We start from the raw sequence: 27,062 nt of genomic DNA, 5'->3' as shown, positions 1-27,062 counted from the left end.
TTTAAAAGAGAGGGTATATGCACTTTAGCACTGATTAGCAGTGGTAAAGTGCACAGTCCTACAGCCAACAAAAACAAATTCAGAAAAATGGGAGCAGTGAAGGCAAACAGTTTGGGGTGTCCCTACGGAGTGCCAAGTCCAAGTTCATAAAGCAGGGAATCTCCAGATGGGTAGCTGCAACAATAGACTTCTGTCACATACAAGCAGGAAGACCTCGCGAAGGAGTTCTCAAATCCAGTTCTAAAAGGTATGGTAACTTCATCAGCACTCTATGCAGGTATTCCCCTAGTGGACAGTTGCTGAGCTGCAATGTAGAGCTCAAGCACACCTTCACAAAGCACTATTGCTTGGAAGCAGTTGCAGACAGTTAGTGGGAAAGACAGTTCTATGTCCTCTTTTCAAATAAGTTAAGCCAATGCATTTTATCCATCCATCCTCTTATTGTGTGCATATGGAGCTGAACAGTTAACACTGCTTACTATTCTGACACAAACTTATGAATCTATTAAATATTCAATGCTGGAGAAACACATTAGTTACCTGTAACGGTGATTCTGAAGCATTGGATTTTTCCCAGATTCGCATGTTGATTTATTCCCCTTCCTCATACTGAGAACCCCGGGAACTAATGTTAATACAACAGTGCACATTTACACTTAGTAGCATTGAACTTAAAACCAAACATTTCTATCCTAGCCACATCGTTATAAATGATCTAAACTCCACCTAGTAAGACCCCAGCACCCTCAGCTTTTCCTTCGACAGAGGTTTCCACCTGCCAGATTTTATACTGCACATGCAGCGTGAGGAACCCTCTGGGAGAGCTGTTTCCAAAAGAAGACTTTTTTCAGCTCTTCCATTTTTTTCTCAGCAGAACATGTTGTTTTCAACATGCCTGAATTGATATAAAATACATCTCAATTCAAGGCATGCAAGGAAAATCTATATGGATGTACCTCATTAAAAATGCTTGTATTGCCTACATCCCAATCAGAAGCCTAAGCATTGAGAGATTTATGAGATCTTATCAACCAAAGCCTTAAAAGACAGGGAGAGACTGGTGATTGCTATTTCGGAAGAGAAAATAGAGGCTGTCTCTTCAAAACACCAAGGTGAGACTACCAAATCCTCATCCAAGAAATCTGTAAAGAAGATTTCCAAACAGCCTTTGGGACTGTGAACTTGTCCCCATGGTCCGACACTTGGCCATTCGATGTCGGCTGCTTCTAAGCTGCAAAAAGGTGAGGTGCCTAAGAAGCATCCACAAAAGATGAAAGAGTGTACTCCCTACTGAGGATGTAGCATCTATTAAGAGGTCTAAAGCTACCTCAGTATCAGATCACAGTTTGTCAACAAGATGAATGACAACAGGAGAACCTTCTAAAAAAACAATACGTTTGCTCGGCTTTCCAGTGATGGGACATTCACTAACAAACTTAGAGTCAACAACGCAGACAACTCCATTGAGGATGAAACTTCCTGTTGGTGTTGACTTCATTGTTGACAAAGTTGTTGACGAAAATGCCACCAGCGAGGACTCCATCCTCGAGGGGGGCCCTAATTCATTTTCTTATGTCCTCTGAACTCCTGTTTATTTATAGAATTTATTTTGAACGAATATGACCCAAGAAGGTATCAAAGTGCTTTACAAATAGTCAGGAACAAATGAGAGGGAAACAAGTAGGGAAAAACAACATGATCGTGCAAGATAAAGGCAGTCACAGCTCCGAGTTGGAGGAGGAGACCAATGCATAGCAAAGCCGATAAGTCCAAATACAAGAGCATATATAGGAGATCAAAAAAACAAAAAACATGGGTGGGGAATACAAACAAATGTTCAAGAACAATAAGGATGTTGCAACACCAAGCGGAGGAGGAAGACCAGTACAGAGCCAGGCCGACAAGTCAATATACAAGGAAGTAGATAGGAGGTAAAAAGCAAGTGTGACATAAGGGCGGAGTTGTTGAATTTCTAGTTGAAAAAAGTATTCATTAGTAGTACTTTCACTTCTTTTTTGAAGGACACTGTTGTGGGATTCCCTCTAGTTTCAGGAGGCAGGGATATCTGTCGATGACACGACTCATCGACGGCCACAGCAATAATTTTGCAAGCACCTCTGGGACCTCCAAGCATAACTATTCAGTCAGCTTCACAGCCAGCATTTCAGCCTATAGCGACTTCTGCTTCAGACATTTTGCTATTACCTACAACCTTACCACTTACATTGATGGTGTCACCGTTTCCACTGCATCTGCCAAAGAGACTTTTAAAAACTTCCTCTTCAAGCCCGGAGGAAGAGAGGTACGATGATCCAGGTGTAAACTATATTGAAGCATTCTCCAATTATGAAGAACACCCCAAAGGGCTTAGAAGAGAACGTTATCCTGATGAATTAAATAATCAGTATGCAGGTTTTGAGAAAGAGTATGAGGGAGTGATGTTTTTGCAACACAGACAAGACAAGATTTAGTCACCTGTCACTCGCATCCAAACCACAACACGGATGACCGCTCCTTCATCCCTCCTACTGAACACTGCACTTAGTAATGTTTCTAGATACGGAACAGGACCAAATAAGATATATTGCATACTTGTGACCAAGCCTCTTCACTGCTCTTTCTATACCAATCCAAGTTGAGCCTTGAAAAAGCCCGGGCCTTTCAGCCCTAAGGGGGCAAAACATGTGTTGACTGAGTTCTCAATCCATCTATCATCAAGCACGATGGATGGTCTCAGTTTGAGATATTCAAACCAGTATAATTAGAGACTATTCCATTATAGATTGACTATATAAGAAATATAATCTTTGGTCTTGTGTATAATTTGTGCATATGTTAATATCATGTATGATGTCTTATTAATCTGTACAAAACAGTCTTATTTTAAAGTGTCAGCACATCCACTTTCATTTCTTGTTGATCTCCGGGAGGACCACTTGTCTGTACTCCGCGAAGAAGTTCAGGCTTTCTTGACGAAGGGAGCAATTGATAGGGGGCCAGCACCAGGGATCGGGACTGGCTGCTATTCTTGTTACTTACTGGTGCCTTCGCCGCATCCCTTCTCTTTGCCCTCAGAACTTCTTCAAGTTCAAAATGCTCACTCTGGCCCAAGTCTTGTCTGCCCTAGACCCAGGGGACTGGATGGTGGCATTGGATTTGCAGGACACCTCTTGCCACATTCCCATCCTGCCATCTCACTGCTCTTACCTGCAGTTTCGGGTAGAAGAAGAGCATTTTTACTCCTCTGTTCTCCCGTATGGCCTTACCAGTGCATCTCAGGTGTTCATGAAGGTGGTGGGTGCAGAACATCTATGGAGGTTGGGAATTACAGTCTTACCATACCTCAACGACTAGCTACTGAACATGGGTTCACCTCAAACATTCATAAACCACTTCCAGGTGGGTGCAGACCTGTTGACATTCATTGGATTTCTCCTTCAAAATGAATCCTTCACAACTGCTCCCCTTCCTCGATGCTCTTCTGAGCCCTCCTCCCACCTCAAAGAGTATGGTCCTGATGTTTCAACCCTTGACCTGGGTCTCAATGAGAGTGTTTCTGAGGCTTCTTGGCCTTCTGCATCCTGTGGACCATGCCAAGTGGCACAAATGGGCACTGCAGTGGAATCTGAAATCTCACTTGGCTCAGCACGAATACGACCTGTCAGAGTCCTTCCAGGTATCAAATGAGAATGTGCAAGGCCTACAGAGCTCAGCCGTCGGAAGGCCCCTCTCCCTACTCCACCCTGAGCTAATGGTCTTGATGAGTGCATCGTTGCTGTGTGGGGGAGGCTGTCTGGGAGAGGTGGAGATCAGATGACCCTTGTCTCCAGCTGAGGCTCTCCTTCATATGAACTTGCTGGAGTTGCAAGTGATTAGCTTGGCACCTAAGGCATTCCTCCCAACCTTCATGGGGTAATGGGAACATGTGCTCTCGGACAATACAATCTTCATGTGTTACTGCAACAAACAGAGAGGCGTAGTGTTTGAGTTCTGTGCAAGGAGGTTTTACGCCTCTGCAAATGGTATCTCCTTGGTCACTCTACACCTGCCAGGCTAGATTAACTAAGCCGAAAGTGCCTAGCAGATCACAAATGTCATTTGCACCTGAAGGTGGTGCCGAGTATTCTCTAGCAGTGAGGAGAACACTGGCTTCACTACTGCAGAGAGCGTGCAATGTCAAAACTTTTGCAGTTTGGAGTTCTCAAGGCAGTTCTCTCTAGAGACACCTTTCACCTCAACTGGGGCTCAGGACTCCTGTACACCTTTCCGCTCCTACTACTCTGCCCAGAGTACTGAAAAGGATCAGAAAAGACTGGGTTAAACTCAGCAGAAGAAGGGGGTGGGCTACTCTAGGAGAAACAAGGAGAGGAGAGGGAAAAAAGAACTCTAATTTCCCAGGGGGCAACTCATGTAATTGTTAAGAATGCCCTCACCCACTAATAGTGGATTGCTTGATCATTGGGACGCTACTACGCCATGGCGCAGACCAACCCTCATCCACTATTAGTGGGTGAGGGCATTCTTTACAATTACATGGGTTGTCTACTAGGAAATTAGAGTTCTTTTGTCCCGCTCCTTGTTTTCTCCTTGAGTAGGCCTCCCCTTTTTCTGTTAAATTGGGGTTACTGTAGTCCTTCCCTGGTTATGAGTTTCAGTGTCTTATTTTGGAGAGGGAGGAAAGGCTTTTTCTCTTGTCTCTTCTTTTCTGTTCGTATAAGACTGGGTTCAAGCCATCCTAGTGGCACCAGACTGAATGAATAAAGTATGGTATCTGGAACTTCTGGCCATGAGCATTTGTCCTCCTATCCAGCTGATCCTATGGGAGGACTGCCTGTCATGGCTGCAGGGCCTGGTCCTGCACCTTAGACTGCATAACTTGACCATGGGTAGAGATTGAATGGCGACATTTGATGGCTTTTGATATTCCTCCCAAAGTGGCATCATCTTGACAACCAGGCATCCATCTACCAAACTGTTTATGCAGTATTCTGGGAGAAGTTTGTGGTTTGATGTTCTTCCTGTAACATCCAGCTCTGAAACGTAAAGTTTTGTGATGTTCTCTTGTTTTGTCCTTCATTACCCCAGCAAGGCCTTGCCATGGCAACTATTAAGGGGTATTTTTCGGTCCTTTAACCTTTTATATGTTTGCCTGATCATCTTTCCCCTTTTAAATCACCTATTGTGACATGTTTTTTGAAAGGGCTGATCCACATGTTCCTGCCAACACCTTTCGTGATGTTACAGTGGGCACTTAATTTGATCCTCCCCTACCTGATGTGCACTCCCTTAGCTGCTATGCACAGCTTTTCTCTTCGCCTTCTGACCATCAAGACAGCATTCCTCATCACCATAACATCTGCCATGTGAAAGCAACTCTGGCAAACAATCGAAAATTAATTCCTAGACTTCCGTTGTCTTTCACATAAAGCAAAAAAAATCTTTACCTACATTCATAGCAAAACCAGAACACATTGGCTGAAAAGTCGCTACATTAGTTAATTGTTAAAAGATGCCTTAAATTTTACTTCTAATAAACAAAAGAATTTCATAGAACAGATCATATTTTTAAGGCTTTTGTTTCAGTAAATGATGACAAAGCATTTACAAAGCAAACATTAGCGAGATGGATTACCTCTTTCATCACAACAGCTCATATATAAAAGAATAAGCCATTGACAAGGACAGTCAGAGCTCATTCCACGTGGGCCATCGTGATGACACCTGCCCTGGTCTCAGAGATACCACAGAAAGATATTTGTCAAATAGCGATTTGGAACACAACACAAGCATTTGCTAAGCACTTCTGCATTGATGATGAAACCAGCAGAGCAACTACAGTGGTAAAGGTTGTGCTCAGAAACCTTTTTTCTTAAGGATAAGCCTCTTTCCCTTGTTCCTCTGTTGTGTATGTTACTGCTATGATAACCTTAATTCAAGAATGTAAACCTATGAAATATTCAATGCTGAAGAAGGAAAAAGTTACTGATCTGTAATCCGGATCGCCAGGATTGGCAGCTTTCATAGATTCACATGTGACCCACCCACCTCCCCTTGTCATGAGGCTTCTTTTGATAACATAAACATTCAAGGGACTAGAAAACCATGCAGTTGGAAGCCTCTCAAAGGGGATCACCCGTGGGTACTGGTTTCTGAATGGCTGCAATTTGGATTGCTTACAGTGATCAATGTTATTTAGTGTAAATATACAGTGCTGTATTAACAGTGTATTGGGGGATCCTAGTTGGACTACGGGTAATAATTCAAGCTTGTGAATCTATGAAAGATGCCAAAGCAGGCGAAACAGATAGGAAACATCTTTTCTTCTCCAGTGTTAGTAACTTTCATAGATTCATATGGGGCCCCCCGTCTTCCTCATATAGAGGCTGAGTTCGAGCGTCATATGTATAATTATACATTAACTCTTGTGCTAGATTTCTGAGTTGTGAAGACCCCTGGGAGGGGTGAGACTGAGAGCACTCTCATCTTATTAGTTGGTTCCTTTAGCTAGAGGTGGTTGTGCTAACAAAGTAGGCACTGTCTGGGCTATTCCAACCTGTCAATGCCTTGTAGCACTATGGCAAAGTTTCATAGGAAATCACATTTCGATGACAGGGAATGATTCAAGCATTTGAATCTATGAAAGATGCCAACGCTGGAGAACCACAGATACAGGTAAGTAAGTTGTTTCTATCATGTATTAAAAAAGAAGACATACTAAAAAATACATACATGTCACTAGATATGTAAGTGACAAGGAAAAAACCTCTTTCACAAATCTTTTTAAGGGTAAATTTGGGGAATAAAAATGAAGACAATGTAGCCATGTAAGGCTGAAGACTGACACTGCAACTTTAAGGGTTCCCAGCCCTCCAGTATCCCATCATGCCTTCTCAGTGGCAATTGCTCCAGTTCTTTTGTCTGTTCCTGGTGACTGGATCCTGGAGCACTGAGGGCCTATTTAGCTGTTTTCGTTTGGAGTTTTTTCCAAACCTTCTTTAAACACCTTGACTCCACGTCCATTATCATTTTGAGTATGTTCCTTTCATTTTCTGACAGAAAATGTTTTCTCCAATTCACAATAATGACAACTCACTTCTTTTTAAGTGCTTCCGTGGTTCTGAAGGGAGGCAAATGAGAATTAACAGGCTTAGACAACACAGTTGGGAACATTTAACTTAACTTCTTACTGATATTTTAAATCATGAACTTCTATCATAAACCTCAGGTGCTTTTAAATCAGATTGTTTACTATGCAGTTGCGTGTTATTTTTACTGCGCCAGAAGTATTATAGCATCCATAAAACCATTTCACAGTGCAAACAAGCATAGAAAATATACACTCCATAACATGCACAAATAAATATATTTATAAAAATACAAGAAAACATTATCAGAATAGCAATAATAGCAGCAGTAAGTTTAGAACAGCATAGACCTATGAGCTCGTACAGCAGATTTTAGACCCAACGTGCAAAACAGCTTCCTCATTAATTAACAGTAATAAAAATCTAAAAGCGGGTTAACATTGGCTAATATTACAGCAATACTTGTTTTAAAATAGAGATTAAAAAGAGTCTGGTGTACCCTACATAACATTTACCAAAAAAACATAAAATGGAGCATGGATTGGCCAGATACTTCCTCACAGGGACATGGCTTGGCTTCAAGATTTTGTGCAAAACCCAAGGGGAAGCAGAGCAAATATTTCATGGTATCTAATTAAAATGAAAAAGCAAAGAACGTTCCCAGCGACAGCGCGTACCCCAAATATAGTCAGTGGTATGACCAGATTGTAATGTAAATGTAATGTAAATGTAAATGGATACTTGTATAGCGCACTACTCACCCGCAAGGGTCTCAAGGCGCTTGTACGAATACCGCTGTGGAACCCATCCTGGCTTTCCCTGTGAGGCGTCCACTCCTGGGCACCCCCAAGGTGGAGGCCAGGCATCCTTAGCGTTGTGGGGGCGGTTGTGGAGATTAAGCAAGCTATTGCCCAGAGTTGCAGAGTGGGACTCCATGATTGGAATGGCACCGAGGCGAGAATTATCAGGTCCGTGGAATTTTTGAGCCCAAGACCCGCCGAGGCGGGGAATTGAACCCTGGTCCCGGGCTAGACCTCTGCATCAGGGTCTGCTGCTCTAATCATTGAGCCACACTTCTCCAGATTCGCTCAAGTTAAGATATCTCATCACATTAGGCTTCCCCTCTAAGTCTCTTAGCCGCTGAGATTCCTCAGAGTACTAAAATCCATTGGTCACACTTTTCTTCTGTGCACTGGCACAGATAATGGATCCATAAAATAGATTGCATCCCAGTTTTGGAGTATTCAGCCTTCACATATGCAATCTATGCAATTAGTAACCCTCTATCTAAAGTGAGACAGTCCCTTAAACTGTCTCTTGATAAGACAGTCTCAGAATTTCTCCAAATTTTTAGCCACACTAATACTGGCCGCACGCCAGTTTGTTGTTGTTTTTCTTGTACATGTACTCTCAGTAAATTATTTTATTAAATTGCGTAACTTCTTTGCACCTATTGACTTTCTTTTGTCCCCACCCACACAATTAACTATTCCTGTCCCATTCTTTCACAAAATATGTGTTGCTTCATCTTTGTAATGTAGTAAATGTGTACAAACCTTTACCTACGGGGTGGGGATGTTTGTAGAACAAACATTTTCACCAGAGTGAATTACTGCTGCTAACAATGCTCTGTTGTTTCCTTCAGATTAGCTGCTAGCATCAACCCAGCATACTCTGAATACTGTGACCAGATTGATTCAATCCTAGATGTGTCCAGAATAAGAGTAAATTAGGGGCTTCCCCTGTTGTTGATATACATTCACACAGGTAACCACAAGAGCAAACAGTTGCTTTACATCTAGAGAATTAACCGTCCAGTGGCAGAATTTATGCTCTATGATCATTCTCCCCCGTGGCATGGAATGGGGCATGTAAGCAAGTGTCATGTGAAATTGCCCTCACTTCAAACGAAATTAACAAAAGCAAAGAAAATACCGTATAGTTTGTTAAAGATAATCACCAACCTCACCATATCTACTTTAATATAACTGAACGCCTCAATCGTCGCACTGTATTAAAAGCTGAAATCCATAAGGGGTGTAGAAAAGAGCATATGAGGTTATGCCATGCATGCCGTTCATTTCCGGTTGCAACATCAATACCTGGTTATACGAGAAGGTGCCAGTTGTACAAACCCAGACCAAGAGCAGCGGGATGGGATGAATCCAGCTATGACACATATGTTACGCTTACTCCCTATGCTCTCTAACATGGTCTGTGACAAGGCAGCTAGGCACCTGGGCCATCAAAATTAGCTGACCTCAAAAATATCCTTTGCCTTATTTGCATTTAGGACAGGCTTCTGTCCCTCACACACAAGGACGTTTCTGCCAAATGTGTATTTCATAAAATCATAAATATGTGTTTAACACTCAATTGCGTACTTTTCCCTCTAAGTTACCTGCACTTTGTGCTTTTATGGTCTATATTGGCCGAATAAAGAACTTTTGACTGACTGACTACCGGCACTTTTCTTCATTTGGGAGGGTTTTTGGAGAGAAACTTTTCAGTGCCCAAGCAGTGCTTTATCTCCAGGAACTCGCTTCTTGACTAACGCATTGTGTCAAATCAAGGATCAGGATTATCTGTGCATATTGCCTGAGTTATTCAAAATACACAAATCTACGAAAAATCAAAGTGCTGGAGGGCAGAATTACACATCAGTAATTAATTTGAATAAATGTATTGTATTGGAGTCCATATAACACGGAATTTAGCTGGAAGAAGGCAGAGCGTATTGGACCGTGAATGTACTGAATTGTGCATGATGGAACATTGTATATAAGGATGAAGGAATGGAGTTTACATCTGGGTGTTTTCACCTTCAGGTCCTGGGGTTCAACACCCGTCAACGCAAAGCCTTCCTGAATGCGGTCATGAGGTGGGGGATGCCTCCCCAGGATGCATTTTCTTCACAGTGGCTTGTGCGAGACCTGCGCGGCAAGACAGAGAAAGAATTCAAGTAGGTTTTCTTCCATATGTACTTGCTTTAAATAAAAAATAAAAAAAAATTGCACTGTCATTTGTGACAAACTCAGAAAGCAAAACATGTTGCCATGGCACTGCAGTTAACCTTGTACCTTGACCAGGGACCAAAGAGAGGCCCGGGCACACAAAAAACATAGCGGCCCTCATGTGCGGGTCATGACCTTCAATGAAGCATTGCTTGGATACATTGGGGGCTAATATTAAGAGAACGTTATAGAAAAAACATTTTATATCTTGTATTGTCTGTAAAATTGGTCAGGGCTGAAAACTCCATTGTTATCCTGAACATGATCCCCCTCATATCTCTGAGTCCCGTCCTATCCATTAGCCATATGGCTCCTGCTCATTCGTGGGTGAAACAAAGAGGATCACTGGCATTTTTAATCTTTATTACTCCACAGACAAACATAATCCATATACAATTTTAACTCATTTGTTTGCAACTTTATCAATTTCTATCAAATACATTTGTGGACCTTCATATCTGGGGAGTCCACTTCATTTAAGATTGGAAAGAGGACAGAGAAATGAGACCCATTCCCCTTTCAAATGGGACTAGAAAAATTAACAAAGAACACAGCTAGAAAATGTATTTATCTCCAACTCAATAAAGAAAAAAGCAAAGCAACTGAAAAATATTTCTTGGATGGCACATCATATCTCCCTTTGCAAGACACAAATAACCTAGAAACTGATTAAAACACTGTGAAATATATATATACGTTGAAGGCAACAAATTATAAGCCTAAACATTGTGTACAAAGTCAAAAATTGTTGGAAAAGTGACTGGAGAGGAGGGTGAACTACTGGATAAAATGAATATTGCTGTATGTTTCTTTTTTTCCACTTTCCAGGATTTATTCAGTAGATTTGTGTGAATAAAATCACTGTACTGTCTGAGTCTTAACTAGTACACTGCATTTAGTCTTAACTATTACACTGCAGGCTGTAAGCACTTTCAGGTTCACTCGTTTTGTTGGAAGTGGGTTTAATTAATTTCTTTTTTTCAAAAAAATGAGTACATGATCAAACATTTGATCTTTTACAAATCCTAATTACTTTCTGTGGGGCCCACTTTGAATATGGTAATTGAAAGACTGGAGTGCCGTAGCCCTAATGCCCAGCAAACATGATGCTGAAGGCATGCCTCGTCATTAAGTGGCAAATCTCCAAGACACAGATATGGCACGTTTGCTTTCCCGCTTAATTTTGGATTCAGAGTTTGGTAGCACAGAAAGGATGCGTCACCTGACTTCCATGAAGGGGAGTGTGGCCATTCACGGCTGGGACAAAAGCAGAACTCCCTTGCTAGCCTCCACTGCTTCCCTTCGCAGGATAAAAGCAGCATCGCCCATTTTCCTCCCTGTCATGCCCTTAGACCATGAGTTGGTGCACCACATGCTGTGTCTGATCCATGGATATACACTTTACATGTACCATAATATAACAATCTGTTTTTGCACTGCCGGATTCTAGCCCCTCTTCCGTTATCCTTTTTCTAAAACTGTAACCCAGTAACACTATAGTAGAAAATAAAAATATGAGTGTAGAATATTTTTTCTTGTCAAAGAACCCAGAGCGTGCCAACAATACATTTCCTTGCCTCTGGTCCGTTTGGTATTAAATAGATTTAAGAAAAAAATGATCAAGTACATTATACAAGCCATAGCTTTTGCAGTTGATTAGTAAGTTCTTCTCTAGGCTCTCTGTAGCATAGAGAAAATGATTTTGATTTAGAATTAATAATTTGCAGAAACAGGTACTATTATCCTCCCCATTACTCCTTTCTGGATGTATCACCCACATCCAGAAAGGAGGTTCACTGGCTGCCTGTGAACACCATAAAGAATTTTAAAATGCCGATGGTTTCTGTCCAAACAGCCTGCACCTGACGAGCTTTGTCTCATCTGTGCCCATTCATTCCTGTGGATTAGATGTCTAGCTATTGGACCATATTGTAGCAGATTCACAACACTGGGTGTGGATGAATTTGCTCTTACCATTTAAATAAAACATTTTTAGTGCAGTTCTTCACTCTGCCTTTGAGTGAACTTATTGTGACCAGGACTGAGTTGAGAGGTTGGAATCGTTCTCATATTATTCATGATTCTTCTGAAGAAAAAGGTACTCTAGATAATACAGTGAGTAATTTATACCTATGTTTACATCTCATTCTCTTAAGTTCTTTGTAGAGGAGGACATTCAAGCATTAATGCTTTGTCGGGCTGGTATAAGCCTTCCAGTATACAATTTAGCTAGAGCTGCATTTTCTTTTTGTCTTGACCAAACAGGGAGTCAACCCTAGAGGTAGCATCCAACACTTACGGCTTGTAGAATTTTCGTAAAGCACAGTGTGTGTATTCTCCGCCACACCTCCAAAAGCCTTCCGGCATTTCCCAGATTTCGTCTTTACGAGTATGGTTAAGTGAACAACTTGAACTGTGACTCCATGAATTAATCTATAGTGGCTTCCTTGCGTGGTGCACATCCCCACAGATGCCTAAGGATTTCTTGGAGATCAGAATACTTTTTCTGAGGTCCTGATAGAAAACAAAGATGTCCTTGCCACATTCAGACATCTAAGTACACAAGACTTTGCACAGTCTCTGCAGAATGATTCCAAAAACATGTTGAGAGATACATCCTTATCGAGATGAAAACCTTTACCTATCCTTGGTAAAAAGAGGTATGTCTACTTTATCTTTCAAGATTATATGGCTTGTTTGCTAAAAGAGCCAGGCCACCAGTTCACTGCCACCTCTGCAGTTCCACCTACTAAACCCCTTTAACATACCCTTAGGGGAGCACAGCCACCCATTGGGTCACAGGATCTGAAGTTTTGTTAGGTTTGCAGCCCATAACATCGGACAGGAGTGGCTTGCATATACTTCCTATCTGAAAGAAACACGTTAGTTAGATTCCTCACCTTAGAATATCCCCAGGCGTCAGACTGGATCCAGAAGATTTTTCGTCAGCAATACCCCTTGCGCGTCGCTAGGCGTCGTCTGCGGCTCCGCGTCCGTCGTCGGCGTCGTGCGCCGGAATGACGTCGTCGGAGTACTTAGACGCCGCCCTCGCGCGCTGACGTCAGTTCTTCTTTTTTCCGCGCCAGTAAGCGCAGATCCGATAGAGCTACCCCTTTTAGTCTTTTTTGACTAAGTTTTTTGATCCTTTTTGATCTTGTCTCGACTCCGGTGCCGGTAGGATGCCTGGTTTTAAAGCCTGTGCTGACTGCAACCGCTTGATGTCGGTTACGGATCATCACCGCCGGTGCCTTTACTGTTTGGGCCTCGACCACGACGCGGAGTCGTGTTCGGACTGCAAGGCCCTGACCTCGAAGGCTAGACGGGAGCGGTCCCGTAAGCTTCTCGAGCTTCGCCACTCGGCTCCGCGCCCCTCTCGATCCCGGTCCAGGAGGAGGTCCAAGGATCGGTCGCGGAGCCGCAGCCGACGTCATCATCGATCGTCTGGCTCCAAGTCTTCAGGTAAGTCGAAGCACTCCAAGAAGTCCAAGAGGCGACACCGCTCTTCGGACTCCCCTCGCCGGTCGCGCAACTCGGCCGAGGGTCAGGGTGGTTCCACCCCCGTGGCTCCAGCGGAGCCGCAGGCGCCGCGCAAGTCCCCATACCCGCCGGTCCCTGGGACTGACGCGACGCCGGCGGAAGTCAGTGCCTTCCTCTCGGCCATGAGGAACCTGGCTCTGCCGTCGACGCCCGCTGGCGCGCCTTCGGGCCCCGCGGACCCGACTGGGCAACCTTGCCTGCCGGCGGCTCCGGCCCCGGCGCCGTCGACGGCTCCGGCCTCGACGCCGCAAGTGCCCGAGGGACCCGGTTCCGAGTCCCCGCCGACGCCAGTCGACCTCGTCACGCCTCCTCCGCCGGCGTTGACACCGGTTCCACCTCCGGCGCCGGCTCCGCTCGGCGTCGTGCCCCAGTTCAGCCCCGCTCCGGGCCCGGCGCCGTTACGGCGTCGATGGACGCCGCGTTTGGCGCCGCTGGAGACACATTATGTCTATTGTCCGGCTCCGATCCTTCCTCCTGATTACCAGGAATCGGATGACGGGGGCAAATGGGAGGGGTCCGAGGATCCTATGGCCGTTCAGGCTCAGCTGTCACAGGACTGGGCAGATGAACTGGGGGAGGCCAGTGGTCTGGATACCTCTCCAGACACTGGATTCATCTCTCCTCCGACTGTGGCTTCGGAGGAGGGTGCTGCTTTCTCTGTGGTGCTGCCCAAGGCGGCCGCAGCCCTTGGGCTCGAGCTACCTGCCGTGGCTGTGAGAACTAACGTCCTCACTGAGGTGCTTCAGTCTGCAGCAAGCTCCACTGAGCCTCTGCTGCAATTCAATGAGGCCCTCATTGACGTTCTGCAGGGCACCTGGTCCAAGCCCTCCACAGTTCCTCCTGTGGACAGGAACGTCGCCAGGCGCCACCGCCCTGCTCCGGGCGACCCCAGTTTTCTGTCCCAACACCCTACTCCCGAGAGCCTGGTTATCCAGGCTTCTTCCTCCCAATCCTCCTTCCCGACCGCTCCGCCGGACTGGGATTCGAAGAGACTGGAATAGTTTGGCAAGAAGCTGTTCTCCTCCCTTAGTTTGGGCCTGCGGTCCTTCAACACCGCCTGTCTTTTGGACCGTTATTCCCACTCTCTGTGGGATACGGTGGAGGACGTGCTGCCCCTGTGTCCAGAGGAGGTCCAGACACGACTTACCCAGGCTCTGGCCGATGGGAGGGATGCAGCACGACATGCTATCCGATGTGGGCTTGACACTACGGACTCGCTGGGTAGGGCGATTTCTACCACGGTGGCGCTTAGACGTCACGCCTGGCTGCGGTCCACGTCCTTTTTGGGTGATGTCCAGAGCACTCTCATGGACATGCCCTTTGATGGCACTCGCCTTTTTGGTGAGAAAGCGGACAGTGCGCTGAATCGCTTTAAGGACTCCCGGGCTACGGCCAAGTCCTTGGGCCTCTCAGCCCCGCGGTCGCAAACTTCCGCCTTTCGCCCCTTTCGTGGCCAAGGAAGGGGTGCCTCCTCACGTACGCCTAGCCACCAGCCGCAGAACCAACCTGCGCGCGGTCGCGGACGTGGTTTCCGCCGAGGCGGTTCTGGAGGACGACGCGGTCAGCCCACATCCACCCCGGCAGCCTCCGCCTCAAAGCCTTCCTAGTCCGAGCTTTCAGGCCCATTCCACGCCAGTGGGCGGCAGAGTTCGCCATCACCTGCTCCACTGGCGGTCCATCACATCGGACAGGTGGGTGCTGCAAATCGTCCGAAGGGGCTACTCCCTCACCTTCGAGACGACCCCTCCAGCCATGCCACCGCAGCACCACCGTATCTCGGGGGATCATTTGCATCTTCTCCACGAGGAAGTTTCGGCCCTCTTGGCCAAGGGGGCCGTCGAGCGCGTTCCGAGCCCAGAAGTAGGTCGTGGATGTTATTCCCACTACTTTCTGGTTCCCAAGAAGGGCAAAGGGGGCCTACGCCCTATCTTGGACCTCTGGAACGTCAATGCCTTCCTCCGGAAGGAGAGGTTCAAGATGTTAACTTTGGCTCAGGTTCTAGCTGCCCTAGACCCTGGAGACTGGATGGTAGCGTTGGACTTGCAGGACGCATATTTCCACATCCCCGTCCTGCCGGCCCACCGGCGTTACCTGCGGTTCACGGTGGGTCAAGAGCACTTTCAGTTTACCGTGCTCCCCTTCGACCTTACCAGTGCCCCTCGGGTGTTCATGAAAGTGATGGCGGTGGTCGCAGCTCATCTGCGCAGATCAGGGGTTCCGGTCTTCCCCTATCTCGACGACTGGTTGTTGAAGGCGGGCTCGCCCCAGGCAGTCGTCTCCCACCTCCAGACTACGGCGGATCTCCTGCATTTGCTGGGGTTTTCCATCAACGTGCCGAAGTCACACCTGAGTCCCTCTCAGAAGCTCCTCTTCATCGGAGCGGTTCTCGATTCGGCGCAGTTCCGGGTCTATCCGCCGGAACAGCGGGTCCGGGATATTCAGGTCCTGATTCCCATCTTTCGGCCTCTATCCTGGGTTTCGGTCAGGCTAGTGTTGCGGCTTCTGGGGCTGATGGCCTCCTGCATCGTACTAGTGCATCACGCCAGGCGGCACATGCGGGCTCTGCAGTGGGACCTGAAGTTTCAGTGGGCCCAGCATCACGGCAACTTGTCCAACCATGTCTTGATCTCGGAGGGCACTGCACAGCAGTTGCAGTGGTGGCTCACGGACCGCGATTGGGTCACGGGCAAGAGCCTCTCCCTTCCCCAACCGGAGCATGTCGTAGTGACGGATGCGTCCCTCCTGGGATGGGGTGGCCATATGGGAGAGGCGGAGATCAGAGGCCTCTGGTCTCTGGCGGAGTCTCGCCTCCACATCAACCTGTTGGAGTTGAGAGCGATCCGACTTGCACTGAAAGCCTTCCTTCCCTCTGTCAGGGGAAGTGTCGTGCAGGTGTTCACGGACAACACCACCGCCATGTGGTATTGCAACAAACAGGGCGGGGTGGGGTCATGGACCCTTTGTCAGGAGGCTCTGCGCCTCTGGACATGGCTGGAACACCAGGGCGTCACCCTAGTGGTTCAACATCTGGCGGGCTCTCTGAACGCCAGAGCAGACGAACTCAGCCGCCGGTGCATGATTGATCACGAATGGCGTCTGAACTCCGAAGTGGCGCAAGGTCTCTTTCAGCAGTGGGAAGAGCCTTGGTTAGATCTATTCGCCACCGAAGAGAACGCGCAATGTCAGCAGTTCTGCGCGTTGGAATTTCCAAGGCGGCACTTGCTCGGCGACGCTTTTCGTCACGAGTGGAGTTGCGGTCTGTTGTACGCCTTTCCGCCTATACCATTTCTGCCCAGAGTGCTGAAGAAGATCAGGCACGACCGGGCCCAAGTCATCTTGGTGGCTCCGGATTGGGCACGAAGGTACTGGTATCCCGAGCTACTCAGTATGTTGACCGATCCTCCGATACGTCTGCCCCTTCGGGAGGATCTTCTGTCGCAGCAGCAGGGGACGGTCCTCCACCCGAACCTGTCCAGCCTCCACCTCCATGCGTGTAGATTGAGCGGCGGCAGTTGATGCCATTTGACTTGCCTCCTGAAGTCTGTGATATCATTCTGGCAGCCAGGCGTCCCTCCACTAAGACGGTATACGCCTGCCGGTGGAACAAATTTGTGGCATGGTGCACAGCAAAGGCTGTGGATCCCCTTTCCGCCCCTCTTTCTGAGGTTCTACTCTTTCTTCTTTCTTTGGCCCGGCAGGGCTCTGCCCTGGGCACCTTGAAAGGTTATCTTGCTGCCATCTCTGCCTTCTTGCGGCTTCCTGATCAGCCTTCTCTTTTCAAGTCCCCTGTAGTAACACGCTTTCTAAAAGGCATTACTCACACGTTCCCTCCTGTCCCTTTTGTAATGCCTCAGTGGGACTTGAATCTTGTTCTCACATTTCTAATGTGCGCTCCCTTTGAGCCTCTTCATAATTGTCCTCTTCGTCTGCTGACGCTTAAGACTGCTTTTCTGGTAGCCATCACCTCAGCTAGACGGGTGAGTGAGCTCCAGGCTTTGTCATCCAAGCCTCCTTTTCTCTCTGTTCATCCGGACAAGGTTGTCCTTCGGCCTCGTCCCTCCTTTCTTCCGAAAGTGGTGACCCCCTTTCATCTTGGGCAGTCTGTCACCTTGCCCACCTTCTCTCCGCATCCTTCCAAAGAGGAAGAGAGGCTCCACCGTCTGGACCCAAAACGTGGGCTCTCCTTTTATTTGGACCGCACAAAGCAGTTCCGGGTGGACGACCAACTTTTCGTTGGATACGTGGGTGCTAAGAAGGGGAAAGCTGTGCACAAACGGACCATCTCTCGGTGGGTCATTTTGTGCATCAAAATTTGTTATTCCTTGGCAAAAAAGGACCCTCCTGTTGGGCTGCGCGCCCATTCTACTCGGGCCACAGCGGCTACTACTGCTTTGGGACGGGGTGTCCCTTTGCAGGACATATGTCAGGCGGCGACGTGGGCTTCGCTACACACGTTTGCCAGGCATTATTGCCTTGACAGCCAAGTCCGGAGGGATGGCTTCTTTGGCCGTTCTGTCCTCCAGGACTTTCTGGTGTGATCTTGGTTCGCAGACCCACCACCGGGGATGGTATTGCTTGGGTATCTATTCTAAGGTGAGGAATCTAACTAACGTGTTTCTTTCAGATGAACAAGTTACTTACCTTCGGTAACGATGTATCTGTAAGAAACATTAGTTAGTTAGATTCCTCACCGACCCACCCATCCTCCCCGTTCTGCGAACTGACATCTAGGGTTAAGGTTATCCTTTTCAGGCCCCTAGATTTTATTTTTGGCACCAGTGTCGGTCTTTGCATGGCTCTGCGTTCCTGGCGCGGAAAGCTATGTACAATAACTGACGTCAGCGCGCGAGGGCGGCGTCTAAGTACTCCGACGACGTCATTCCGGCGCACCACGCCGACGACGGACGCGGAGCCGCAGATGACGCCTAGCGACGCGCAAGGGGTATTGCTGACGAAAAATCTTCCGGATCCAGTCTGACGCCTGGGGATATTCTAAGGTGAGGAATCTAACTAACTAATGTTTCTTACAGATACATCGTTACCGAAGGTAAGTAACTTGTTCTTCCATGCCACTGCACCTTCTGCCGTCCCTCCACTCAACGACTGATGGAGGGCCATCTATCAGTTTTGCGGCAGGAAGTACAAGCCTTTTTGGCCAACAGGGATAGTGAAAGGATGCTGGTGCCAGAATTAGGCTTTGGTTGTTATTCCAGCTACTTTCTGGTGCTGATAAAATGACAAAAGCCCTCGTCCTGTTTTAGACCTGCAACCTCTTAATGCCTTCCTCCAGAAGAGAAAATTCAAGATGCTCACACTTGCCCAAATCTTGACTGCCCTCTACCCTGGAGACTGGATGGTGGTGCTTGACCTGCAGAATGCCTATTTCCATATGCCCGTTGGTTCATGGTGGTCAGGAGCATTTTCAGTTTGCTGTGCTCCCTTTTGCTCTTGTCAGAACTCCTCAGGTGTTTGCGCAAGTGATGATGGTGGTAGCAGAAAAACTTCAGGGGTCAGATGTTCCAGGTTTACTCCAGTATTGGATCTTTGATAGATTCACATGCTAGTATCATTTCCTGTCGCCAAGATGGGAGTCCCATGGTACCTTAGGAAAGCAATGCAATGATAGGTATAGACTTGAAAGGCCCTAGGCCCTTCAGTTTAGTAGCATATTATAGTCCTTTTGTAAAAAAGAAACCAAACGTAGGTTTCAACCAATCAGGTTGAACTGCCCTCTGGAGCACTCCTGTGAGAAGCTCCAGTCCCTCAGATTTTTTATTGCACGTCATGTAAGGGAGTCTCCACTGAGCTCTGTGCACTTCTACCTGTTCCTCACTTGTTCCAGAAGATTTTCAGTGATACATATCTTCAGATATATACATGTATATATAGATACTCCAGTATATCTATGTACGAGGCATATGAGCTGTAGATCACACACTATGCCTAGATCGCCATCTGGTGTTGGGCCCGGGTGTTTGCTCTTGTTTTTGTCCTGGAAAAGTCTTTGGAAGTCACAAGATAGGTGACTCCTCCTTTGGTTGATAGTGCGCATGGGCATTGGCTCCATCTTCAGATTGTTTTTTCCGCCATCGGGCTCGGATGTGTTTCTCGCGCTCCAGTTCGGAACCGTCACCGATTCCACTCTCGACGCGCAATCCTTTACCCTTCTCCGGTATTGTTTTCGATTGCGATCCCTAGGCGTCGCGCATCTATTCAACATCGAAGTCCTCGGTTCCGGTTGTCGACGAAGGCCTTCGGGCCTACTTGGGCCTTGGTATGTGGCTAATGGAAAGGATGCCATTCAAGAAATGTCCTCAATGTGGGTCAAAATGTCCCCACACTGATCTGCATGAGGTGTGCAACCTCTGCCTATCACCGGAGCATGAGGCCAGAGACTCCAAGAAAACCATTAGAGATCGTCGAGCCAGGAGAACAATGACTCGCTCGTCCGCACCCATTCCCGATTACATCATCCAGGAGGGTGTCGATGTACCAGAACAGGAGCGGATCAAAGAAGGCCCCGTCAGCGCCTCCGAAGCCGATGACTCCGACCTCGAGGACATCACTCCTGGGCAGCGGGTCGTAAGTAAAGACGTCGACTCCGACCCCCTCCCTACACCATCGAAAAAGGCTTTGGTCACACCTTCAGGCCCAGGTGCACACCGAGAGACTGCTTCCCATGCCCCACCCTCGGGCACAGCAAAGAATCCTACTAAGCCTTCAGGTGACCCGGGCTCGAGTCAGTCTGCCATTGGTACCGAGCGGGCACCGAAAAAGAAACCGTCCTCCTCCTCCGTGCCGATTGCTGCCTCCACATCCAAGCACTCGGCACCGAAATCTACAGGCACCGCCCCATCGACTCCGAAAAACTCTCTGATCCGAGCAAAAAGCCGATTCCTAAAGCTTCGGATTCACACCCTTCGGAACCGCAAAAATCTCCGGAACCGAAAATACACCCGGTTCCACAATCGGCCATAGAGACTGTAAAACATCACAGTTCCAAGCCAAGGGAGCACAAAACCGTTCCAGAATCGGTGCCCCGCAAGTCTGGCGATCCGAAACGGTCGACGCCGAAAGACCAGCCTCTATCAGAAGAGTTATTTAGACCAGACCCTAAACAGAAAACTCTTCTAAAAGACCCTAAAACTGGTCAGCTGACTTTGAGTACAAAGAAGAGACCATTGGATACGCCTGTACTGGCTCCACCACCTAAAAAAAGGGACATTGCCACATCTCCCCTCAGGGTCCCTTCTCCACCTCCTCCTCCACCTCCTCCCCCACCACACCATTCTCCTACACCATCTCCTCCACCAGTGGATGATGATGACACCTCTGATGACACAGGAGGGGGTGCCGATGATGAGCCACTAGGGGGTCCACCTTACTCCCCAGACCCCTGGGATGATTACAATACGCCAGATGTCCCTAATGTTCCAGAGGATGACATCTACCCCTCTAGGCCTTCCCCTCCGGAGGATACAATGGGTTTTCATCAGCTCCTCCACAGAGCTGCCCAATACCATGGGGTGGACTTACATACTGACCCTGTGGAAGACGGTTTCCTTATGGACACCTTTGATAACCCACAAAGGTCCACCACTATTCTGCCCATGCTAAAAGGAGTCACCAAGCATGCACCTGAGGTATTTAAAGATCCTGTTAGGGCTAGGGTTATTAACCCCATGATCAAGAAAAAGTACAAGGCTGCCCCAGCAGACCCAGCTTACATTAAGGGCCCCGTACCACTAGACTCCCTTGTAGTCTCCAATGCTAGAAAGAGGGCCAACTCTCAGACATTAGGGGACACTCCACCCCCCGATAAAGAGTCCAAACACTTGGACACCTCTGGCAAAAGAACCGCATCACAGGCAGCTAACATATGGCGTATCGCCAACACTCAAGCACTGTTAGACAGGTACGATAGGGCACATTACGACCAGCTGGAAACCCTATTGCAACACCTCCCAGACAAATATAAGGACAAGGCTAATCACCTTATACAGGAGGGAAAACTCATCACCAACACCTCCATTCGTTGCGTGCTGGACGTGGCAGATACCGCCTCCAGAGCTGTCAACACAAGTGTTCTCCTGCGTAGACATGCCTGGCTACGCATTTCAGGTTTTAAACCTGAAGTACAAAGTTCCATCTTAAACCAACCATTCGATCAGGAACACCTATTTGGCCCTAAAGTAGATTCATCCCTTGAAAAGATGAAGAAGGATACGGACACAGCTAAATCAATGGGAGCCTTGCAATCACAAGCTCCCAGACGTTCCTTTCGTCGTTCCTCTTACAAGGGCACCTCCAGAGGATACTCCTCTGACAACCCCTCCACCTCTTATAAGACTCCCAACCAGTCTACATTCACCAGAGGTTACCAGAGAGGAGGCTACAGAGGTAACAATAACAAAGGTAGAGGCAAGCCAAACAACACCTGTTCTGCCTCCACCCCTACCCAATGACTTCCCACCGTTCCCCCCGAGCCCATTCCATGCCAGTCGGGGGAAGATTACAACAGCTCCTGCCTGTTTGGAGCAACATCACCATAGACAGGTGGGTGAGACAAATCGTTCAATCAGGTTACTGTCTAGAACTCACCTCTACCCCCCAAACATACCTCCCAAAAAGCACCCAATGTCGTCAGAACATTTATCACTGCTCAAGCAGGAAGTCATCTCCCTCCTACAAAAGAGTGCAATAGAACCAGTTCCTCTGCACCAACAAAACACAGAAGTTTACTCTCTGTACTTTCTCATACCAAAAAAGGACGGCTCTCTGAGACCTATTCTCAACCTCAGATCCCTAAACCTCTACATACACTCAGACCATTTTCACATGACCACACTTCAGCAGGTCCTTCCTCTTCTTTCACAAGGCGACTTCCTTGCCACTCTAAATCTCAAGGACGCCTACTTCCATATTCCCATTCACACATCTCACAGGAAATATCTCAGGTTCGTAATAGACGGTCAACACTACCAATTCAACGTACTCCCTTTCGGAGTCACCACAGCACCCCGGATATTCACCAAGTGCCTGGCGGCAGTGGCAGCTCATCTAAGAAGACAACAAATTCACGTCTTCCCATATTTGTACGACTGGCTCATAAAAGTCAGCTCATACAATCAGTGTGTACACCACACTCACGCCACTATTCAACTGCTCCATGACTTGGGGTTTACAGTAAACCACGCAAAGTCTAATCTACAACCATCCCACATACAACAGTACCTAGGTGTCACAACAGACACCTCAAAAGCGCTCGCTTATCCCAGTCCAGCCAGGATAGCAAGCATGCAAACGCTCATAACCAGATTTCAGCCTCAACACTCTCTTCTAGCTCGAGTGTTCATGCAACTCGTAGGGATGATGGCCTCTTGCATATTCATAGTGCCTCACGCAAGACTCCAGATGCGTTCCCTACAAGAGTGCCTAGCACGTCAATGGAACCATGCTCAAGGTCAGTTAACAGAACTGGTGTTGGTAGACAGTCGCACTGATTGCTCTCTGCAGTGGTGGAACACCAAAAACCTTTCCAAAGGGCAACCGTTCCTAGAGTCAGTTCCACAGATCGTCCTGACAGCGGACGCATTGCTCTCCGGCTGGGGAGCTCATCTTTTACATCACACCATGTAGGGCAGGTGGACTCCTCAACAGAAATTACTCCACATCAACCACCTGGAGTTACTAGCCATATTCCTAGCCCTAAAGGCATTCCAGAAGCAAATATCAGGCAAGGCTGTCCTAGTCCGCACAGACAACATGCCAGGCCATGTACTACATACAGAAACAAGACGGGACACATTCTCTGCAGCTCTCTCAACTAGCGCAAAGCATTTGGAGATGGGCTGTACCGCAGAACATTTTTCTCCTAGCCCAACATGTCCCGGGAGTCCAAAACAACATAGCCGATCTGTTAAGCCGTCAAACGCAACAGATTCACGAGTGGGAACTTCATCCACAAGTTCTTCAACCATTTTTTCAAATGTGGGGCCAACCACACATTGACTTCTTCGCCACACACGAAAATGCCAAATGCCCAAGCTTTGCCGCCAGATTTCCACACCTATTGTCCAAAGGCAATGTGATATGGATGGATTGGTCAGACAGATTAGCGTACGCTTTTCCACCTCTCCCACTCATGCCACTGGTGGTGCGAAAGCTACAGCAACACTCACTGACTCTCATTCTAGTTGCTCCAACTTGGGTCAGACAACCGTGGTACACCACATTACTGGAACTCTCTGAAGTTCTTCACCAAAAACTGCGCCTCTCCCCACGCCTATTAACTCAGCACCGTGGAGAGATCAGACACCTGGACCCAGCTCAGCTCAACCTTGCGATCTGTCTCCTGAGGTCTTAGAATTCGGTTACCTTAACTTTCCCCCTGACTGTATGAACGTTAATAAAGAGGCTAGACGTCCCACCACTAGATCCTGCTATGCAGCCAAGTGGAAAAGATTTGTTATATATTGTCATAACAACACCATCAACCCCCTAGATGTGTCTATCCAACACATCATAGGTTACCTTCTACATCTCCAAAGGTGTAACTTAGCATATACATCTATTAGGTTGCACCTCGCTGCCATAGCGGCCTATTTACAAAATAGGCAACACTTATCTCTTTTCAGAGTACCTGCCATCAAAGCATTTATGGAAGGTCTCAAAAGAAGAATTCCTCCCAGAGTACCACCCTCACCTGTGTGGAATTTAAACATAGTTTTCACAAGACTGATGGGTCCTCCCTTTGAACATCTACATAAATGTTAGTTACAGTTTTTAACATGGAAGGTTGCTTTTTTAGTGGCCATCACTTCTCTTAGAAGAGTTAGTGAGCTCCAAGCACTAACCATTCAGGAACCTTTCTTACAAATACATTATAATAAGGTTGTTCTCCGAACTAATCCTAAATACCTCCCTAAGGTTATTTCTCCCTTCCACCTCAATCAGTCTGTAGAGTTGCCAGTGTTCTTCTCGCAACCACAAACATTTGCAGAAAGAGCTCTTCACACTCTAGATGTCAAAAGAGCACTGCTTTATTACATTGAGAGAACAAAACCTTTTCACAAGACAAAACAACTTTTCATGTCCTTCTCACCACCACATAAAGGCAACCACATCTCAAAATCTGGGATAGCAAGGTGGATTGTCAAATGCATACAGATTTGCTATCGCAAAGCAAAACGAACATTATCAGTTCCCCCTAAAGCCCACTCTAACCGAAAGATAGGGGCTTCAGTGGCATTTTTAGGGAACATTCCCTTACATGACATCTGCAAAGCAGCTACATGGTCTACACCGCACACATTCACAAAGCACTATTGTGTAGATGTGCAAACAAAACAGCAAGCTAGTGTGGGCCAGGCTGTACTCAAAACATTATTTCATTCAAACTAGTGCAACAGATACTGGTGATCGCCGCTAAGGAGGGGTACTACTATACAATCTATGCATAGTGTGTGATCTGCAGCTCATATGCCTCGAATAGAAAATGCTACTTACCAGTATGCATCTGTTCTTGGCATGTAGAGCTGCAGATCCACACATGCCCACCCACCTCCCCGGCTACCTTTATCTGTTCCAGTTTCATCTTATTTAGATACAGCATATATGGGCATCTTACCTGTTTCCAGTGCTTAATTTGTAAAATATTAAGTGCAGGTGCTCAATTTTATTTAAGAGACCACACCCACTTCCTATAATGGCCCCACCCACTTCCCCGACTGGCCCAACACCCTCTGAGCCTAACAAAACACACAGACAGCCTCAGCTAAAGCAAAGTGGAGATAACCCAAAAATGTGAGTGAGCTGGAATCTGCTCTAAGAGATCAACCCAACGCCATCATTTGGCAGCTGTGTTTACTGTTTAAGCAGACACCTTGCACCTTGCACTTTGATTGGATCTAGCATAGCCCTCTTACAGAATTTGGGGAAGCAGGAAATGTTTTTCACCTTTTGTACAACGAAGGAAAGGTGCATACAAAGCCAGGCTGTAGTACCTCCAGATAAACCCCTTCAGAATATGGCCCAAAGCAGGTGATCCCCAGATATCCCTGAATACATTTTCATGTCTACCAAGCAGCCGACACAAAACCGGGCCTCCCTGAAGCTGCTGCCTCTAGAGGAGATGTGACCCAGAGCACATGGACCTAAGTTGGACATCCCTGGCTTAAAGACCTGCAGAATGACTAGCCCCTTTCCCCTTCTAGATGCTGTCATGACCCCAGCACGGACCCAGGGCACATAGACCCAAGTTGGACACCCTTGGCTTACAGACCTGCAGAATGACTAGCCCAATTATTCTCCTTGCTGCTGTCATAGGCCTAGCATGGAGACAGTGCACATGGACCTAAGTTGGACAACCCTGGATTACAGACCTGCAGACTGACTAGCCCCTTGCATCTACATGCTGTTGCCATAAGCACTTGGAAGAAGCTGTCCTGCAATGGTATGCCAAAAACAAGGGTGGTTTTGAGAAACAGATTTTGCACACGCCAGTCCCTTTGATCACCCGGTCTCTAGGGCTATAAAATGAGATGTAATTGTCTAAAACGGCATGGCCAGGCTCCTGAAGGCATACCTCCTTGTTACCATATGACTGAACACCTTCAGTCTCTTCACTGTTTCCCAGTGCAAAAGCATTCACTGCTTAGAGCTCTCCGTATGAGTCACCAGTCACTTTTTAGGAAAAAGACCTGCAGACATCAGGTCTCACTTCATTCCTGACAGTCCGGCACAGAAAAAGATTATGACTTGGTTATTCTAGTAGAGTTGTCTCTCTCTTCTTACCTTTACGGTATAGAGCGACATGAAGCCCTTTCAGGGTAGCTGTGGCACTATAAAGGTACATTGTGATCATTCTTGGGGGCTTTGTTTGGGTTTCATAGCACTTTCTCTCCCATGTTTGGGAGTCTCTCTACCCTCTGTATTTTAAGTGAAGTAAAAAAAGGGTCTAACAAAAGGTGGGGGTTGCTTGCTGTTGCCATCTCTCCTGTGCACAGAAGAATCTAAAAAACTAAGGATCAGTTTAATAAAAAAACTGCTAAGTGCTAACAGGTTACAAGCGCCCCGGAGAGTTCATTGAAAAACTGGAAACACGGTTTGTTCTGTGTAGCCTCAGCTGGGCCTCTGGACAGTTGCATGGCCAAAAGAAATCTAACAGGCCTCAGCGGCACGTCTTGAACTTTCCCAGCTTGTCTTGCCCCCACATCACTATCAGCCCGCCCTCATCTACAATCATCCAAACGGAAGGAGCATGACAACACTTTGTGGTGAAAGGCATGCGTGACTGCTGACATCACTAACATGATGCAGTCATCATGCATGGACCTGGGTGGGCCGTTCTCTCCTGACAAACCAGGCAGGCATCCAAACGGAATTGGGAACAGGATAGGTACGTACATTTTCTTTAAATAATTAC

At 47.2% G+C, this 27,062-nt stretch overlaps 1 protein-coding gene across 7 annotated transcripts in view; it reads left to right on the top strand.

Annotated features, from left to right (window-relative positions):
* The window catches only part of CHD3 (chromodomain helicase DNA binding protein 3), a 1,560,957-nt gene that overhangs the window by 1,204,516 nt on the left and 329,379 nt on the right, over nucleotides 1-27,062 (top strand). For all 7 annotated transcript variants that reach the window (XM_085639027.1, XM_085639025.1, XM_085639026.1 and 4 more), the window contains one exon: nucleotides 9,914-10,047. In XM_085639027.1, the coding sequence (XP_085495153.1) occupies nucleotides 9,914-10,047 (134 nt within the window). The remainder of the gene's footprint in view (nucleotides 1-9,913; nucleotides 10,048-27,062) is intronic.

The sequence above is a fragment of the Triturus cristatus genome, chromosome 12, assembly GCF_964204655.1.
Source record: "Triturus cristatus chromosome 12, aTriCri1.1, whole genome shotgun sequence".
NCBI lineage: Eukaryota > Metazoa > Chordata > Amphibia > Caudata > Salamandridae > Triturus > Triturus cristatus.
The sequence above is the reverse complement of the archived record's forward strand: the minus strand, read 5'-3'. Positions and strand labels throughout refer to the sequence as shown.